The sequence below is a fragment of the Pochonia chlamydosporia genome (genome assembly GCF_001653235.2).
Source record: "Pochonia chlamydosporia 170 chromosome Unknown PCv3seq00009, whole genome shotgun sequence".
NCBI lineage: Eukaryota > Fungi > Ascomycota > Sordariomycetes > Hypocreales > Clavicipitaceae > Pochonia > Pochonia chlamydosporia.
This window is the reverse complement of record NW_019154044.1, coordinates 231,880-250,715: the sequence shown is the minus strand read 5'-3', so window position 1 is coordinate 250,715 and position 18,836 is coordinate 231,880. Positions and strand designations below refer to the sequence as shown.

General features: G+C 45.1%; 6 protein-coding genes across 6 annotated transcripts; 2 read left to right on the top strand and 4 right to left on the bottom strand.

Moving 5' to 3' along the window:
- Positions 1–92: 92 nt before the first annotated feature.
- VFPPC_10620 (hypothetical protein) lies at positions 93–520 on the top strand (the record flags this gene model as incomplete). Its single annotated transcript, XM_022428719.1, has 2 exons — positions 93–104; positions 158–520. The coding sequence occupies 2 exons, from the start codon at positions 93–95 to the stop codon at positions 518–520; spliced, it is 375 nt and encodes a 124-aa protein (XP_022284065.1).
- A 582-nt stretch (positions 521–1,102) lies between these two features.
- Positions 1,103–2,471, bottom strand: VFPPC_10619 (efflux pump antibiotic resistance protein; the record flags this gene model as incomplete). Its single annotated transcript, XM_018288953.1, has 2 exons — positions 1,103–2,318; positions 2,380–2,471. 2 exons carry the CDS (start codon positions 2,469–2,471, stop codon positions 1,103–1,105), a joined length of 1,308 nt encoding a protein of 435 aa, XP_018138101.1.
- Positions 2,472–5,149: 2,678 nt separating this feature from the next.
- On the bottom strand, positions 5,150–6,553 carry VFPPC_10616 (cytochrome p450 domain-containing protein; the record flags this gene model as incomplete). The annotated part of the gene is made up of 2 exons (XM_018288951.1): positions 5,150–5,334; positions 5,386–6,553. The coding sequence occupies 2 exons, from the start codon at positions 6,551–6,553 to the stop codon at positions 5,150–5,152; spliced, it is 1,353 nt and encodes a 450-aa protein (XP_018138099.1).
- Positions 6,554–7,836: 1,283 nt separating this feature from the next.
- VFPPC_10615 (efflux pump antibiotic resistance protein) lies at positions 7,837–9,100 on the bottom strand (the record flags this gene model as incomplete). The annotated part of the gene is made up of 2 exons (XM_018288950.1): positions 7,837–9,016; positions 9,075–9,100. The coding sequence occupies 2 exons, from the start codon at positions 9,098–9,100 to the stop codon at positions 7,837–7,839; spliced, it is 1,206 nt and encodes a 401-aa protein (XP_018138098.1).
- A 4,262-nt stretch (positions 9,101–13,362) lies between these two features.
- VFPPC_14797 (spherulin-1b protein) lies at positions 13,363–14,174 on the bottom strand (the record flags this gene model as incomplete). Its single annotated transcript, XM_018292565.1, has 3 exons — positions 13,363–13,793; positions 13,842–14,008; positions 14,062–14,174. The coding sequence occupies 3 exons, from the start codon at positions 14,172–14,174 to the stop codon at positions 13,363–13,365; spliced, it is 711 nt and encodes a 236-aa protein (XP_018138097.1).
- A 550-nt stretch (positions 14,175–14,724) lies between these two features.
- Positions 14,725–15,078, top strand: VFPPC_18222 (synaptobrevin domain-containing protein; the record flags this gene model as incomplete). The annotated part of the gene is made up of 1 exon (XM_022429868.1): positions 14,725–15,078. One exon carries the CDS (start codon positions 14,725–14,727, stop codon positions 15,076–15,078), a length of 354 nt encoding a protein of 117 aa, XP_022285101.1.
- Positions 15,079–18,836: the final 3,758 nt, after the last annotated feature.

Below are 18,836 nucleotides of genomic sequence, written 5' to 3'. Positions count from 1 at the left end.
AGTTGGTGAACAAGATTTATCTCCATTTACGGCCGTCAATATCCCATTACTAGATCAGCACTGCCACAGATTAAAAAGCTCTCATAGAGCGGATGGTGAGTAATGCTCTGCCTAGGTACCTGCTAGTATTAGAACGTTTTTTAAACCGGTACTAAAGGACGAATACGTAGTTTTGCGCGGGTTTCCTACCATTGCAGTTAGTGCTCGACTGGCCAAGAGAGCGCTTGTCGATTCATCTGGAAGCTCTCTAGATGGGGTTTCCTTGATATTCGCTTTGCAGGCAGTATACCCCAATGGGCTATTCAATATTCCTATTGTCCCAGAAACTGGATTGGCAGTCCTTAATGTCACAGGGTTATTTAACATGATTATGTGCAACATAGTCTCTAAAAGCGGAGTTACGTTTTCCATCGGCGGACCGTATTCTCAGCAAGTTCAGTTCGCGGGTGGGAAGCAGGTTGCATTGCTTTCGTACACTTGCCATGTTATGAGTCATGAGAAGGGAACTCTCGTAGACTAATCCACTTAGTTCTGCGCTGTTGTTATTGTTAAAATCTTAAATTATGGTTTAATTGGTTAACTACTTAGTTAGTTAGTCTTCCGAGACTAATATATTTTTTCTGAAAGCATATTCTTTTCTGCCCTCGCAAACACAGCTTCTGTGATTGTCAGCCCAAAAAAGTTGAAATTCTTTAAAGCGACAACTTCTGCTGTGTCTGGGGGAATGTTGTAGGATTAGTTTGGCCGGTTAAAGTACCTTCCCCCCGGAGCCAATAAGACACTGTATCGAGTCACCATTATTCACGATTACCTAGGTAGTGAAGAGTTGTGTAGACCCAGTTTAGTGGATGAATCCAGTCCAGGATCGTTGGGCGCGCCGGGGTAGTGATTTGTGTAGGTGCAGGGATGCAGCGCAACAAGCCTGGGGTTTCCGTGAGATTCTGGTTTAAAACTCTTGGCTACACACCAAATAGCTCCACTGAACAGACTGAACCGACTGAATTAGTTGTGGAGCATAATTGTGAAAAACAGACAAGATTCTTGAATTTGGAGAGTCTATCTAGCAGAGATCGCTGTCTAAAAGACTTAACCAACCATAGGGTCAAGTGAGCTCAGATGTGTCAGCTTGAGAAGGCATTTCCTCAATATCCAACGATTTTGGACTCATCACCAATCCAGAAAGAAGGCTCAACCCCCCTGCAGCAACAACAATAAGAAAAATTTTGGAAATGACTTTGACCACCGCTGATAAAACACGCTGTTGAGACTCCGATTCTCGTGATAACGCCGACGATACACCAGCAAGCGCTTCTCGGATTGCATATTCTGGCATATTCCCTTCATGAAGAGTTTCACGTAACAGTTTGTAGCCTAAATTCTGAAAGATACAGCCCGAAACAGAGAGTGTGACAGCGATTCCACCAAACTGGGCTATGTTGCAGAAGGCAATACTATCGACTCGATCACTCTTCTTGTCATTCAATACAATTGAAATACCTGAGCCATGTTGGAATTGTAGGCCCAACCCCACACCAACGAGGGCTTCCAATCCCATCATTTTCCACTGGGCTGTATTTACTGACAATGTCGTCGCAATGGCAGCCGAGCTAGCAACCGTCAAAGCCCCGCCTGCGATATAGATGAGCTTGTAATACTTTATCAATGGAAGAAACCATCCAGTTAAAAGAAGAGTGCATATAAACGACAAAGTAAATGGCAGTAACCATACTGATTGTTGAAGAGCACTAGCCCCCCGGATGAAGGTAAAAAATAAAGGGGAGTATATAAGCACGACCGCATATGCCGATCCAGCGCACGCTGTTGCAATCCAGATGGGGATCAGATCTAGTCGAACTAGAATATGTAGAGGCAAAGCACGTTCTTTCACTGTAGTTAGTATACAGAAATATTGCTGTACTATCCATGCAATGAGTAGAGAGGCAAATAATGCCCATGCAGCTCGAGATTGGATGGCATTCCACTCCCATACAGGACCTGCAAACGTTAATGCTACAGCGAATAGTTCTGGTACTGCAGCATTGAACAAGACTCCTACTGGGTCTGCTCGTTTAAGCCGCAGCAGCAGAGGAGTTGTTTCGTCGAATAGGTGGTCCGGAGCGCAGAACCAGGACAGGATAAACGCGAGTAAAGTAAGAGGGATATTAAGATACAAAGCCCAGCGCCAGGATACAGCTTCAGCAAGAGCACTTCCAATTGGCCCACCGATGGTCAGACCAATCGCCCATGAAGCACTACAGCATGCCACTAGCGTTGTTGTCTTTTTCGTTCTTGCAAAGAATGCGAGATATGACATGTTACTAATATGTTTGTCAGAAATTGTGATAAGTTAACAAGTATTGAATTGTAACTTACGTTTGCAAGATGACGGCTCCCCCCAGTCCCATTACGCTACGGCCAGCAATGATGACCGACAAGCTTTCACCCGCGCCGGCCACTACACTACCTGCCATAAACACCAAAAGATGAACAAGGTAAATGGACCGAAGATTAAAACAGTAAACAACCTTTCGGGCTAGAGATAATGCTGAAAACACAGCAAGAGAGTAGGACAACGTGATCCAATCCAGCAGCTCAATGTGTCCAAGTGATTGGTATAAGCATATTTGGATGTTCCCAACGTTGCTGACGTCGTAACCTTCCGTTCTATTAGAAGAGGGCAGGACATTTGGATGAACTGCTTACCGCTAATCATGCTAGTAAGAACGATTGCCAAAAATGCCCCTCTCCACTTCCATCTCTGAACAGCTTCCCTCGGGCTGTTTACGATAGAGGGAATAACGTCTTTGGATACTCTAACTTTTTCATGGCGTTTGTCATCAAAGGGAATCTTTGACCGTCCTAAATCGTGCAAAGTCTCAACAGAAACCATGATGGATAGATTTGTAGAAATATTAGGCTTCAGTTAAGATGTGAATGTCTGTAAATCCTATTTCTTAGGGCAGATATTAGTGTTACTGCGCACTCAGTATTGCAGGCAGCTACCGAGAAGAGGAAAGTATTTACATAAATGAGAAGACGAGTCCAAACAAAACATTATGGGGTCGGCATCGGGCTATCATCTCTGCATCTTCGCCACAGCCCCTCTCTATTTAGCCGTCAATGAGGAAATATCTCCGTCTTCATTACGGAGTATTCTGCAAGTTGCCTCGTATAACGTTCGCGTTCCCGCCTTGACGCGCGTAAGTGGCTAGCCCTGACAAACAGGTTCTTGATATCATTGCAATGCAATAGGTCAAGGTGACCAAGCCTCGTTACTCATTTTCTCAGCTAGTCGCTAAAAAGGTGCGTGTATACTTGTAGCGTCTTTTCATAAAATCGGCGGCGTATCCTCACATTGGCATCAATCGTAGGTGAAGATACAAACACGAAATCTAGCAAAATGGCTCAAAAGTTTCAGCCTCTGCCCTACCGAGATATCGCTAACCACATTCCTCAGCTAACTGCTGAGTCAAACTATAACGATGCTGGCTATGTGAGTGTGTCTGAAAGCCAGACAGACCAGCGTGAGAAGTCAATGGATGTCTTTGACAGCATAGACGAAGCCTTTCATCCTTCAGACATCTATGGAGCGTTCTCTGGCGCTACTCAACTCTATTGCAAGACTGTTCAGGTAGTATTACCCCCAATCTTCTGCGGAGCGAAAGAACTAATTATTACAGAGCGAAACTGACTGCCTAGATCCCGCAATTCAGTCAAGTAGCGGGAATTCTCCTCTTCACGACAATGTAATTTTTGGCATGAGAAAATTACTGCATGAGTACCCTGAGATAGCGGGTATAATCGATAGGCTTATGACGGAAAAGCAGCAAAAAGACCATCGCTTAGCTGTTTGTATTTCGAATTATGAGCAAACCAAACAAGAGAACAAACGTTTACGCGAAGAACTGGACAAGGAGAGGCTCGACCACAGTCGTCTCCGCCAGGAAGTATTGCGAGGACAGCATCAAAATGGAATGATTGGCGTCTCACCTGAATGCACTTTTGATGTATTTTTTTAGGAACTCTAGTGTAATCGCAATTTGTTTCTCCTTGTCGTCATCCTGTGACATTGTGTGTGGTCCGACAGGGTTTATTGACGATCTGTTCTCGATTGGATAACTGTATCGGATCATTCGGAAACCGAGTTAACGCGACGCAATTCTACTCGCTGCTTTAACGCTGTGTAATATGTGGCGTGTGATGAAGTCGAAAAAGGGTGGGTTGTCACATGCATCCACAATGCTACGCGCCACCATGCAACTTGACCCCTTTTGAGCAAGTCAAACATTGTGATTGTGATGGCTAGTTCACAGATCCTAGCCAACACTACAACGACAGGGCAGACGATGAGTGGAGTCACGCTCCTGCCTCATACGCATTTAGTTGGCATCACGGGATGCATCTCGCGTTACTCGGAAAACTTCCTGGCGCACTCCCTATGCCCTTCCTTTTAGGCTGGCAGACGCCTCTACCCTAGAGAAAGCGGAAGTACCTAGAACAAGGAAAAATGAATGGCTCTCAAAAAGGCTAGACTTTATCGGAAGTTCAGTCAACCTCATCACATGTGCATCTGACATTTGAAATTCGAGTGGGAGCTAGGTAGGTCCAAACACAATAACGCCGAGTATTGATGTCGGATCCATCAAATCGCTGTTTTAACATCATCAAAGGTAGGGTGAGCCCCACTGTGTGCTGAATCAATGGGGCGTCGCCCCCCTTGTAAGTGGCAAAACCTGCGACCTCGATTAGCGCCGGCTGGTACCGAGATCTCGGAACCCGGGTTAGCCTGCCCCATATTTTCTCAGCTGTGGCGCTCTGGGCCTTGTTTTCTGTCAACTAGTTTACCAGAATGCATGCATGAAGTTGAGAAGTGATGGTTGTTGACATTCAGTGCACAACTTAGCATGTTTAAGCGAGGCAGACAAGTATCAAGGAAGGCGAGAAAAGCCACAGAGCTGGGTGAAAATTTGATATCGCCGTATCAACTTTGGCCAATCCTGGTCAACGATGCGGCATCCTCGAGTAGTATCAGCAGCCCAGTACTCATGAAGCGGTCACCATTTTTGGGGTATAGAGGCTACTTTGGCTTCATCAAGCAGATATTAGAAGTATGTTTAAACAAGCACGCTGGTTATTATTAATTTCCTATCTAGTCTCTATCTCTTACACGGATTTTAAATGGAACAGCTTTATCGAACGCATGAGACCCAAAGGGAAGGGTTCTATGCTTCGACCCAGTCGTGGCGGCAGCGGCTGGGTTCTGGAGCTCAATGTGGAGCTCTCTGAGCACGACTGCCACAGAAATGAGCATGATCTGTTTTCCGAGTGCTTCTCCTGGGCACCGATAAGCCCCCCCTCCAAAAGGGAACCAGTGACTTTGCATACCGTTGGTAATCAACCTAGCACAACCAACACGGCTCTCCGAAACCCCTGCTAGAGTAGTTTCCCCCGGCTGAGTCTGATCTTTACGCAATGGGCCACTTGTTGTGTCGTCAGGGTATTCTAAAAATCGCTCAGCCCAAAACTGTTCCAACGGATGCTCATCAAACTGATCGGGCATGATCCTGCCGGTGTTCCAAAACTTTGTATCAAGGCCGCCAAGCCAGTTCACGGACATGATGGGTATGCCAGGCAGGACTTTTAAACCACCTGTCAATTCCACAGTTGACTGTGAGGTGCGCCCGAAAGGGCTACCAACACGTAGTCTTAGCACCTCATTGCAGATGGAGTTCAGCAGTGGGGCTTTCATCAGTTTGTCGGTTTGCACTAAATCAGTACCGCCGTCAAAAGCGTCGGATATTTCTACCTCTACCCGTTCGCGGAGGTCTTTGTCGAGGAATATATAGAGCATCATCCAGACGCTGGCAGGGATTGAATTCGCCACAGTGCTTTCAACCTTGATTAGCTGATTTCGAACAAGGGAAGGTTGAACGTACAGGAATAGAAACCCGACCATAGCTGTAGCGATGCCGCCTTCGGAGAACCCTAGATCTCTGAATCTTTCGTACATGCGACGAATGTAGTGAGTGCCCCATATATCGTCAGGGCCAGTGGTGTCAACTCCAGTTTTGCGTTCGTTAGATTCGGAAACACATGACAATTGCCATGTCCGAAAGTTATTGAGCATTTTCCTCTGTGCTACATAGCTCGAAGGGGACATCCAGGTCGGGATATTTCGACTTATAACTGGAATTGCTTCATAGAACGCCCAAAAGTCCTCGCATAATGTCGGACAACTTTTAAATATTCCCTCACCGTATAAAACATCTACTTCCGCAAGGAAAATTCCTCTGGTCATATATTGATATAGATCCGGTTTCATCTGCCATGGCCCTTCAGGCTCCCGGCGCAGTATTTCGATAAACTTGCATGTGAATTGTTGCATCAGCCAGTTGAGATTACTACCTTGTAAATAAAACACGATATCCTTGCGTTGGCTCATCATTATGATGCGAGATGGATCATTCTTCGGTGTCACGGAGTCTGCATGACTGTTGTTTGCCGTATTGAAGATGTGATAATCTTCTGGGGGCAAACCAAACAGCGTTGACATAGCGTCGAAAACGCTTGGAAAGGGAAGAAGCTGGCGAGAATTCCGAAACAAAGAAAGCACCTGCTTTCCTGGCATTGCGAAATAAATCGGTTTACCGGGAAATTTCAAGGGAATGACGGCATCACCGTGCAGTGACCTAAGTTGATCAGTCTAAGAAGCACTAAAGTCCGGAAGTTATGCTCACAAGAATCTTTTAAAGAATTTCTCAGAGTTCAGTAGAAATTGCAAAGTTTGAGCAGCATACTCTAGTACTCCAGATATAATGAAACCATTTTTGCTGCATTGGCTATTTTCTGACCGATGCCAGTCGTTCAATTTGTGGTAACCCGCTGAGATAACAAAGTGAATGACTATGAGAAATGGGAGAGTAACCACGATCATTGCGAGAACTGAACTCTTAGTGACCGTGAAAAAGGACCCAAGGTAAGCTGACAACATGATGTTCTGTGGTAAATAATCATGTGACTATATGACAGTTCCATGGGCTGATATGGAGGTAACCCCGAGTTCATTAATGGGAGTGCTCTAAGCGTAATGTTATGTTCTACTCACTTCCACGACTTGTACGGCTTCCTGCCCCTCGTTACGATCATTTTTGCGGCAAATTTGCCTCGGGGACTTCATTACCCCGTCTCAGGCAACACGGCGTTCGTAGTTCATCCGACAGCTTCTTCGAGAATAATTATCTTTCCAATTTCTGTATAGCACGGTACGTACCGGTACCGCTTACGTCTAGGCTTTAGCAATTTGATATTAGCGTAAGAGTAGGTTCCCGGTACCGGTACCTGAACGATCTTACACCGTACAAAAATTTCCCTCAAACGACATGATACTACCGCTACTACGGTACGATGCTTATCTAATAGAGGACATGGAAGAGATGATGCTCAGTATTGTCACTCTTCATCATCAATACCATGAACTCGAAGCTTTGCGCTAGCAAAGCTGCGTAGATCCAAGATATACCCAACGCTCTAATGTGATGGATCGATCTACATCCCTTGAAATCTTGGTAAACTGTAGATTTGGCCTTCAGTCGATTGTTATGCTCGGTATGTGTCACGGGCAGGAACGATGAATACACATGATTGTACTAATAGCCCGCGAGCACACCGTTTTTGGGCTTGGTTAGATCTAGTGGAAATACATCTTCACAGGATCAGAATTCGGTGGCAGCATATCCACAAAGACACCAAAATGCCGTAGTTTAGTTAATGGGCATCATATATATATTCTATATCCATCGGACAAATGATAGTAGCATTGTGCAAGCATAGAATAACTTAGTCCAGAAATTTGCCAGACATGCACAGTCCACAGAATAAGCATATTAAACCCGCAGAAGTGGAAATAAAGAACTCTCGCGAAATCGCAACTGCAACAGCTTCCGTTGCCTTCTCCAACAATAGTGGATTCTTCCGCACAGTAGAAGTCACTCCAGCAAGTGCCTCTCGTATCTCGTGGGGAGAGAATGCTCCTTGCCCTAATGCATCCAAGAGGAGATCATAACCAATGTTTTGGAATAAGGATCCTGCGACTGCTAGAGTGACGGCTATTCCGCCCATCTGTGCCATGTTACAAATAAGTAGGCTGTCGATGCGGTCTTGACGACTTTTGTTGATGATATCTGAGATCGCAAGTCCGTGTTGGAAGTGCAATCCCAGCCCAACTCCAATTAAAGCCTCTAAGCCCATTATCTGAGAGCCGGTGACCGTTTTCTTTGACATGAGAGCGGCCATGATGACCGATCCATTGGCAACAATGAACCCCCCTGAAACATAAATGACACCATATAGCTTCATAACGGAAAGCAAGCGACCGGTCAGCATGGCTGTAAATATAAAAATAAGCGTAAATGGAAGTAGCTTCACCATTTGGTCTATTGCATCCAGTCCTTGGCAAAAGGCGTAAAACAGTGGTGTATAATATATGGTAATTGCATAGGTCGAGCCAGCACAAGCCGTCGAGATCCATATTGGTAACAGATCTGTGCGAGGAAGGATATGTATCGGCAATGCTCGTTCTTCCGGTCTTGTTAGAAGGCACCAATGCTGTTGAGCGATCCAAAAAGTACAAAATAGGCCGAATATCGTCCAAAGCACTGAATACGATCCCGGCAACCAGTCCCAGACAACATTGGGGAATGTGACTGCTATTGCGAACAAAAATGGGACCAGCATGTTTAGAAGAAGTCCAAGCGGGTCAATATGCATCAATCGTTGCAAAATTGATACCTGCGGGAAAACAAAGGAATAATTGGGTATGCATAGGACTCCCAAGATCAGAGCCGCACCAACGCACGGGATAGGAAAGTAAATCGCCCAACGCCAATTGAAATCACGAGCAAAGATGCTTCCGATGGGCCCTCCTATGATAAGCCCAATCGCCCACACGGAACTTACAGCCGCGACATACATTGGAAGACGTTCTTGCGTAGAAAACAGCGTCAGGTAGGTCATATTCCTATCATGAATATTAGCATAGCACCAAAGTAGCATAAAAACTTCTTTCTTACGCTTGCTGGACAAAAGCTCCAGCGGCTCCCATGACGACACGCCCAGAAATGACCGCGAAAATATCCGGAACACCTGCGATGCTGTTCCCGAATATGAAGACCCCCAGGCTGCAAATATAGGTCCAGCGCAAGTCAAAACAGCCAATTACTTTCCGAGCTAATGGTAGGACGCAAAAGACTGAAATAGAATAGGAAAGACCAATCCACGAAAGCAGCTCGATGTGCCCGAGAACTTCGTACAGTCGAGGTTGTATATTGGCAACGTTGCTAACATCATAACCTACATGGCAGGTTAGAAAATGTCAATGTACACACGAGTAATTAACTTACCATTTATCATGCTCGTGAGAAGTATAACGGCGACAGTGCCGTACCATTTCCAGCGATCGATTCCGGCTGGTCTAGCTTCATGAATAAGGCTCGGGGCCATGGCTATTCCATCTTGCCTTAACTCATATGCTGGGTTCATTTTGTCTTTTAGTTGACTTTGTTGCATAGCATTGGCTGAGTAGAAGGTCATGTGAGGTTTAAGAAGAAGTAAACGGGGTGGCAATCGGGCTTCGTCCTTGCGTATTATGTACTGTACCCCGAGCAGTGCTTATAAGTAGCCACCTTACCCGCCTTGAGGGGTGGTGGAGTTGACAGTAATTGCACTATTCATCGCAGCCTTGGGGAAGCCTGCTGCCATGAATACTTGTGCAATATAGTCTCACAAAATTTTCATAAGATGCGTACAAACTATCCAAAGAAGATGGCTATAAACAATGTTTGGGCTACCCAAATGGTTAAAAGACGGTCAAAGATGAATGAACTTACACCAGTCGCCCCTTTGAAAATATGTGTCATGAAAAGCGAAGGAGAAGCTAAGAATCTGGTAAGCCTTCGCAGTGGCATACTTGCGGCGATTTCTTCCAATGAAAGTAAAATTGTTCCGACTCTTCTCAAACTGTAAGTCGCAGGGATCATATATCCCGCTAGTTGCAAATTAATGATAATGATAAGAGCAAGTCCAATCAGGGAAATTGCATATGAGGGCCGCAAGGTTTGCATCTACAAATGGCAGAGCCCAGATGCCTTCTGCATCATCCGCTCAGTTGGAAGCACCCTGTTGGATGAAGTCATCACACCACGTTGCAGACCATGTTGCAGACGAGATTCGACCAACATTGCTTTCACCAATCATCATTTAATTATCACAGTTGCCTTATCTTAAGCATGAATTCTCATGACCAAGAATTAGACAGTAATTTGATTTCTCTAAACAGTCATGTGCAAGCGGGATCGTCTCTATTGGACCTCCAGCTTGATGCCCTGGCGGCCAAAATGTAGTTTGCCGATTTAGAAATAGTCCCCCCAAAATAAGATCAAGCCTTTGCCTCTAAATCGTGAGTTTTCGGCATTTTTGCTGTATGATGGTGTGAAGAAATCCTGCTCATTCGGTAACATCATCATCAAACCAACCAATTCAAATTTATACAAGCTTCTACCATCTGCGTCCGTAAGTCAAATTTGGCTGAAGAGGTTCACGGCCGGTTGCTGTGTCATGGGGAAGTGAGGAGAAGCGCAAACATAGTTACTAGCATAGACTGATTTTCCGAATGGCATGCACACCTCTACAGCTTCAACTATTCGTTGCGTGGAACCAAGAGAGATGGTATGGCTCTCCAAATATCGACGCACCTGGTCTTGAACTTGTCAATTGCCCTATACTGAGCTTAATATTAATATCTCAGTTGTACTGTAGTAAGACAATTATTTACTAGAGAAGAAAGATTGCATTAAGGATTTGGATGGGTATTGAGCTTTCTGGGTTGGCGACCTATCGTCGAGGAGCTTCTGCGGACGTTTCAGTCCCGTGGCTGATTCTGGCTCAATGCAAGCACATACAGCAGAGTATTTAAATGCAGCGCCGTGGAAGCAACACTCTAGACTCTGGAATGGACTAACTGACCACACAGTCAAGTCATCATGCGTCCCCAAAGCTTGCTGTATCTGTGTGCATTTGCAAAATCCGTGCTTTGCAGCCTCACGGAGATGGAGGTTGCAACCATTGATTTCAGCATGGGTACATTAACGGGGACCGGTTTGATTACTTTGCGACCAAAACAAGCTCTCCCCATTCCTAGCCTTGTTTCTAACCCCATAACGTCTATCTTCGTACCGAATGCGCCCCCTTCTGTGGCATCGGTACCCACTGTTACATCTCTTTCCTCTGACTTACTACAATCTTCTGGTTGGCCGCCAAGTTCAGAGATGACACCGCGAACCTCTCTTTTAGATGCCACAACTCCCCTTAATGATCAAAATGTCGTCACCAAGACAGTTTTGGTAAAGTCAACCGAGCTAGTCACGGTCATTGAAGCGCCCCCGTGGTATGCAAATACTACTAATAGGTCAACATACGGTTGGAAGCAGCCTATACAGGTTAAGACCACCGGCACTACCGCCACCCTAATTGGCACTATATCAAGAAATTCCTCTCTAACTGCTGTTAATTCTTCGGCTAGGCTCTTAATAACCCCAACCGCCACACTCGATAGCGCTTTCTTTTCTCGTGGATCTTGGAAATCCCAGGTTCCTTGGTCACTTTTACTGTTAACAGTTGCTAATACCTTGCAGTTTAACTCTTGTTAATTTAGATTCCAAGTTTCTGTTTCTTGAGTTTAGGTCGGATTTTGTTTAGGTTATTCCACCTCCCCTCCGATTGCTACAGTCACGAGCCTATCGCCACAATGTTCTTCTCACCAAGTTGTATTGTCTGCTGAATATTAAACTCGAACGGAGCTACTGTTCAGTCTCCCTTGTGCTGTGGTTTTCAATTGAAATGTCCTACCACCCGCTGATGGTTGCTCTGATTTGGCTCGTCTTTTATTTACGCTTCTAAAGAAGTCGGTGAAATCGTGGCTGGATCAAGGTATGGAGAGATATGCGAGCAGAGTCATCAGAAAGATTCCCTCTCCGATTTGTTCCAATAGATTACAAGACATTGTTCTTGAAAACCCATACAAGTTGAATGGGTTTGATCGTGTATCTGCTGATTCCGAGCGTGCGTGAATGCCTTGCGTAGTTCATCGGCCAGGGTGGCACACAAAAACAGGCCAAAATTCGCTAAGGTGTTATATCAAGCACTTGCGTTACAATCGTTCATGCAGTCCTTAGCCTCAATAATAGTTGAAGTGTATTAAAAGTAGAAGAGTGGGTGTAGAAGGAAGAAAGTTGTGGTGATTCGAAAGCCGTCTTCCAAGGTTCTGTTCCATTACCGGCAATACCGCTACATTCGCGGGCTCACTAGTAAACAGTAAAGATTGAAGAATACGTCATTGGCGTACTTTAAGGAGGAAGGCTATCATGGCTTATCCAGGAGTGCCAGATTTCATTGTTTTGCTAGGTCTCATCCTAAGGAGCTTAGACGGAAAGAACAGAAATATTTCCACCAGACCTGAATTACTCCAGTGATTTTCATGGAATTCGTGAATATTGTTATTATGGCTCTTCCATAAGTAGGACGCTTATGGTCAATACTATATGAACTTCTTACCGGTGCAATGCTACACTTAGAGGTTACACTTATAGCATTCCTCACTGCAATGTATGCCGAGTAAAGGTCTCCCAAATGTCTTGATAGCTTGGCAAAGTGAAGTTCTGAGGTCGTTGAAGGCTTTCTCTATTCCTACTCAGTTGGCTTCCTTTCCCACGCGTAATTCTCGTTCCATTGGGAAGAGACGCTGCACAGGACTTGACGTGACAGCGTAAATAAAGATCAGGAATTGTTATAAGCCGTGGCTGTGTGATACGCGTCAGGATATCTAGGAAATTAGCAGTCAACAGGGCTTGGAAGATCGCAGTCTGCCACAGTCACTCCTAGGGTGAAGGACTATGAGTGTAGACTCGTACGCATTCTGCACAGAAAGACAATATTGTGTCGTAAAGCTCGAGGTATCGGCGCTTCAAATTGACTCTTTGGACCTCTAACTGGCCGTGGCAAATACCAGCTAAGAAAAGCGCTGTCTGCTGCTGGAGCAGAAATGCCCCAGCGCACGGGCCACAGCTGTTGTTACAACAGCTGTGGCCCGTGCGTCTTCGAAGCATGGACCGGGCACCCTGACCAGGCCGTCGGTCAAGCATTTTTCTCTTCATTCAAGCACTAACGCTGCATTGTGAGGAGGAGGAGCGGGCTGTATCAACCGATTTACTAATACAACATTCACACGATTCTATGGCCCTCCGAAAGATTTGCTGTCAGGGAGGAGGAATTGGAGAACCAAGAAGCCAAGCCAAAAAAAATGTATTTAAATTAATAATTAGTTCTTTTCTGCATACCGCACTGCTGAAGGCAGGTCTCGACTCCAAGAGCAATGCTAGGAGGTATGCTATTGCGAACCAAGTCGAGACTCTCACCTGCGATAGTTTGGCCGAATGTCGCTGCCAGTACTTCGTTAGAGAAAGAAAATATTCCATCCGCTACTTGTTCAGTACCAAAATCTTCGCTGGCGAAAGAGGCAATGAACGTTACATTATTGCAGTCGGGGTTGAACTGGGTGTGCATGGAGCCCTGATAAAATGGGGTCATCTGAAAAGGCTCGACTATATTCCTAATAACTCTCCGATTACCTTTGTGATCCAAGACACCATTTTCCGGGTTCATCTCTGTAATAAGTCGTCCTTCGACCACAAGCTGAAGCTCTGTAGATCGCGGATGGACATGTAAAGTATTCATTCCACAGGCTGTATTATGTTAAGGAGGGATTGGAACGCGGAAAATATGTAACTTACCACCAATGCGACCAACAGCCATGCCAGAACCAGTACCTACAAGCGCAGGGAAGACTTGGCGATTGGCAGCAACTATTGCTCCAGCTTCACCAGCATCGTTAAGGTACTTGTTAAAGTCGAAAACAAACTGAGTGTCATTTGGAAGAAGGCTGAAACGATCTACCGCTCTGCGTAAGTTAGTCTAGTAATTCATCAAATTTGCCCCTACTCCACGACGTACGTGTCAGCCAGAAAGAGCTGCTGTGTAAGGCTCAGAGAATCCAAGGTGGGATAGGCTGAGGAAACGGTTACATAGCCTAAGATGGCTGTGTACATGAAACTGACAAGTTGCATTGTTGGAAATGGGGTTAGGAGAGGAACAAGTGAACAGAAGTGGCTTTGATTACAGCGTAGAAAGACTTCATATAACCCTTGGGGTTTTCTCCAGTTTGTGAGGATAAAAACCACGGTTTGAACGACAGGGACTCGGGAGAGTGTTTTGTTTTGTGCTAGTTCTATCTGTGTGTCCATTTCCGTCTTCAGCGAACGAGCAAAGACAACGGCCTAAAAACAAAAGGTCGCTAATTTTGGAAATATGATGGAATCGTACCAGTACAAAAACTCGTCATTTAATTCAGAAAGCTCAAACGGTCGCAGTAGGAGGTATCGTTGGGCAATACGACAGATTACCATTACGGACAGGCTAAATGGTGCTACTGGTACTACGACGCAGTAAAGTCATGTAGAATGAGTATTAGTTGATGGTGGGTTGCCTTGCCTAGACACTATTTTTGGCGCCCACTGCCAGTGAGCAGCTCCGCCAGCCATTAAAAAGTGTTAACAGTGCCACCTTTGATACTTTTCCTTACAGTGAGATCAGTTGAAATCGTTCGTCATCGCAGATATGATGTTACACAAAGAATCTTCCATAGACGAAAGAAGCTGTTCCTTAAGTCCGGATGATCAGCTGGCAGACGTGGGATTCCAAGTCAATGACACAACAGCTGTGTTGGATCATGCTATGAGAATTCTCTACGATAGGGGCGACAAAACTCATGAACTGGCAGACAAGACAGGCCAACTTAAGGGATCGGCTCAAGGATTCCGCCGCGGCGCGAACCGTATGCGAAAGCAACTATGGTGGAGGGATATGAAAATGCGTATTGGCATTATTCTTGCAATTCTTATTCTGTTGTCTATTATTATTGCTACTTCAAGTGAGTGTAATGACCCTACAAATATGTCAGTGTATCTCTAAACATTTTGATCGTAGTTGTTGCTACACGTTGACTGGCCACTTGTTTGGTGCTTCTGGTACCGAGATTTCGTACAGGAAAGTGGATTGAACTAGTACAGAGTACCTTCAATAGCAACGTGTAATTCGGAGTCATACTTCATATATCCGTTTATATAGCCGGTAACATATTGCTGGAGTTGACTAAACCTCAGAATAGGTGTGTAAACAGCATAAACAAAACTTCCATTTGCATGAGAGCAGATGGTCAACTGGTTAGTCCTTATTTGAACTGAGGCACTGCAACCAGAGCCCAGGAGTTGACAGATGCTTGTTCTTAAAGGAGACGTAGTAGCTTACAATTCAGCATAGCCTATTTTAAATGGGAGTTTTTGAAATGCCTTGCCCTTTGTCATTTAGTGCCAACTTATTTCCAACCCATTTTCACATTCTCAAATAGATACACGTTTCATGGATTTGACAAGAGATAACACCATGAAGCGCAAACAAACAAGTTTCTAGCTTAGGATTTCACCCAGTGCAGCACCTCAAAATCCCGTGCAACGGCACTTTTAAACTCCCATTGACTGCGTGTGAATCTCTCTAAACGCAGCCACCGTAATTTTCAATAATAACTCTGCAAGTAGTCATGCTTAATTGGCCCAACCCATTGAACTCTTCTATTTGCTTTTGTAGGAAATGGTCCGCCACGGAAGCTTCGTCACCACTATGACCCAGTAATACGGAGCAAAGATGTACTTCCCACACTGGCTAAATTTAGCATCTTTCAGCGTCTTTTCATAAATAGAGATGAAAGTGGCTGCAGCACATGAAATAATACTAACACTATGGAGGTGTGAACTACATTAATAGCTGTCTGTGCTAGACAGACCTACAAGTAATATTTTGTCATCACCAACAAGACAACCTCATTTCTGTCACTGCGGAATGAGTCTCTCTTGGAATCATTCTTCATTAATCCGAAAGTCCAAATTCTCATCATTTAAAGCAAACGGTCTAGCAAATCAAGAAAAATGACTGTTATGCACATCAGCTCTGTTAAATCGGCGGCACAATACGCGACAGCGTTGGCGTCTTCCAATTGGCGACTGATGATCTCAAGTCTGACATGTCGGTCAGAGCATTTTTCCCTCGGCCAGGTCCTAGCTACAGCATACATGCAAGCCAAGAAACTCAAGAGAAAAGAATACAGTCGCCTGTTGAGCGAGTATTACCATGTCGCAGAAATGCTTCTGGGAAGTTCAGAAGTTTCACAAGCAGTTTCTGTTACTTGGTTGATATCTTTTAAAGAGGCTGAGAAGCAGAATGCCCTAGCAATTGAACTTCTCTCACTGATAAGCTTTCTTGACTGCAGAGCGATTCCCATGGCACTTCTCTCTCACTACAGTCACACACGACATTGCCATGCAGAGAAAAACAACCACCTAGGCACTCAGAGCAATGATGACATGCTGGGGGAAGCGATACGTATTCTCAAATCACTTTCGTTGATTCAAGCAGACGGGGAAAGTCAACTCGCTGTCAATGAAGGAGTTCAGCTACTGACTCGTATATACCTCTTTCGTAAAGGTGAAGCTGGCCATTTCGCCCGGCTGACATTTTCAATGTTGTCTGCTCTTTATCCACCAGGCAGTTATGAAAATTGCACCGTGTGCAGCATATATTTACCTCACGTTCTTTGTGCATGGGAACACGCAACCACTGGTATCATGACTGAAAAGGCCACAGCAATAGAAACTACGGCCCTAGCTACTCTTCTTCACAACACGGCAGGACTATACGACTATTTGGGTGCCTGGGACCAAGCTGAAATATTTCAGTCTCAAGCACTCCGGATACGCAAAGCGGTATTAGGAGACGAACACGCAGCGACCGTGGAAAGTATGACTAATCTTGGATGGATTCACAAAAATCAACGTCGGCTAAGTGAAGCGGAAATATTACTTGAACAGGCACTGGAAGCAGCGCAACGAAACTTTGGGACGCATTGCCCGCTGGCTCTTCGAATAAAATCACGCTTAGCGTCCACTTTATGCAACCAAGGGCAGCTAGAAAAAGCCGAAACGTTGCAAGTACACATCATGCAAGCAACTAGTCACGTCCTCGGGGAGGAACATCCAGACACGCTCACAAGCATGAACAACCTGGCATATTTATGGGAGAATCAAGGGCATTACGACAGGGCAGTTTCTCTAATAGAAGACTGCTATCTTCGTAGAAGGAAAGTGCTGGGCGAGATGCATCCGGATACACTTACAAGTATGAACAATCTCGCATTTGCTTGGAAGGGTCAAGGTCGTCGTGGGGAAGCTATCACTTTGATGAAGAGTTGTATTTCAAGGCGATTGGAAGTCCTCGGTTCGTCTCATCCTCACACAAATTCAAGCCTTACAGCTCTACGCTATTGGGAAAATGATCAATTGCCTACCTTTAGTCCTGCTTAGGGGATAAACACTGAACCGCCAAAACACGGACTACATCCCCTTCCGTTTGCAAAGTCAAACAGTACGAAGAGATGTAATTGTGGAGAGATTGTGAGTAGTTTGAGTTGAATATCTAGTTAAATGAAAATAGTCGGTTAACTTGATCCGATATCAATTTTCCTATACTTGGCCCCAGTACCACGTAGGTTCTGACGAGGACCATATGGACGACAAGAAAGACAAAACTCTTCACTAGCCCAACTGAATAAATTTTCGTGAAAAATTGAAAACCTCTCTGGCTAGATGCTTCTCTGTGTCCACAGTTTAGGCTTCCAAGGCGATTGCACTGGTTGATTGCCTGAAAGGACCTGCACCACTCTTACGCCACCAATTCAGTCTAATCTGCCATCGCAGAACAGTGGTGCGATTTTGCCATTTCCCCTTTGATAAAGTTATAACTGGAACGTTCTGTAGTAAAATTTCCACCTCGCTCCAGTTCAGGGAACCTAGCTTGTCCAGCCTATCGATTTCTCTCGAGAGGTAAGCCGGATCTAGCACCTCTCGATCAGCCCATGGAACACAGCGGCCTTGCCAGTCCTGTACGCGGGTTTGACAATATTGTGATGAATGAGCTGAACAAGATTCAATAAAGCCTTTGAGTTCAAAAGCGGTGGCGGACGGCTGATTCCTTATGGACAACTGTTCCGCGTAATCAATCAGAAGATCACGGGAGCCAAAGCAATCCAGGGCAACAGTTCCATCCATATTTGTGCGCAAGACAACATTGCATAAGTAAAATTCATCAGGTAACTCCCTTGCAGCATACTGTCTTAGTACTTGAAGATAAACATCTCGCACCGCGCTTGCACAAACGTAGACTGGATAGCTCTGCATGCGTTGATAACTGCTCACAAACATGCGCCTTGCCGCATTTACAACTATGAAGTATCACAATTAGATGTCGGCAATCATTAACGAGCATGAGATATTTATTTTACTCACTATTAATCATATTGCCTTTTAAGCCCACGGTCGGTTGATGTCTACAATGATGCACCAGAAACCAAGTTGACAAGCCAAGTGAAGTCAACCACAGGTCGAAAGGCTTCGTACGCGAGTATCAAATTGAGAGGAAAGAGTGTGAGATTTTGAGATTCATATCGGAATCAGTAATCTGTGGACGAGGTAGGTCAGAAGTAAGGGATGAGGGTCGGTAACCAGCTCCTCTGGCTCTGGGTAGGCTGAAGTGTACACGGTGCATCTAGCTCAGCCAATTATTTCTCGAGTAAATCGATACACAAGTATACAGCTATCTTCCGCCCTTCAACATTGGTACAT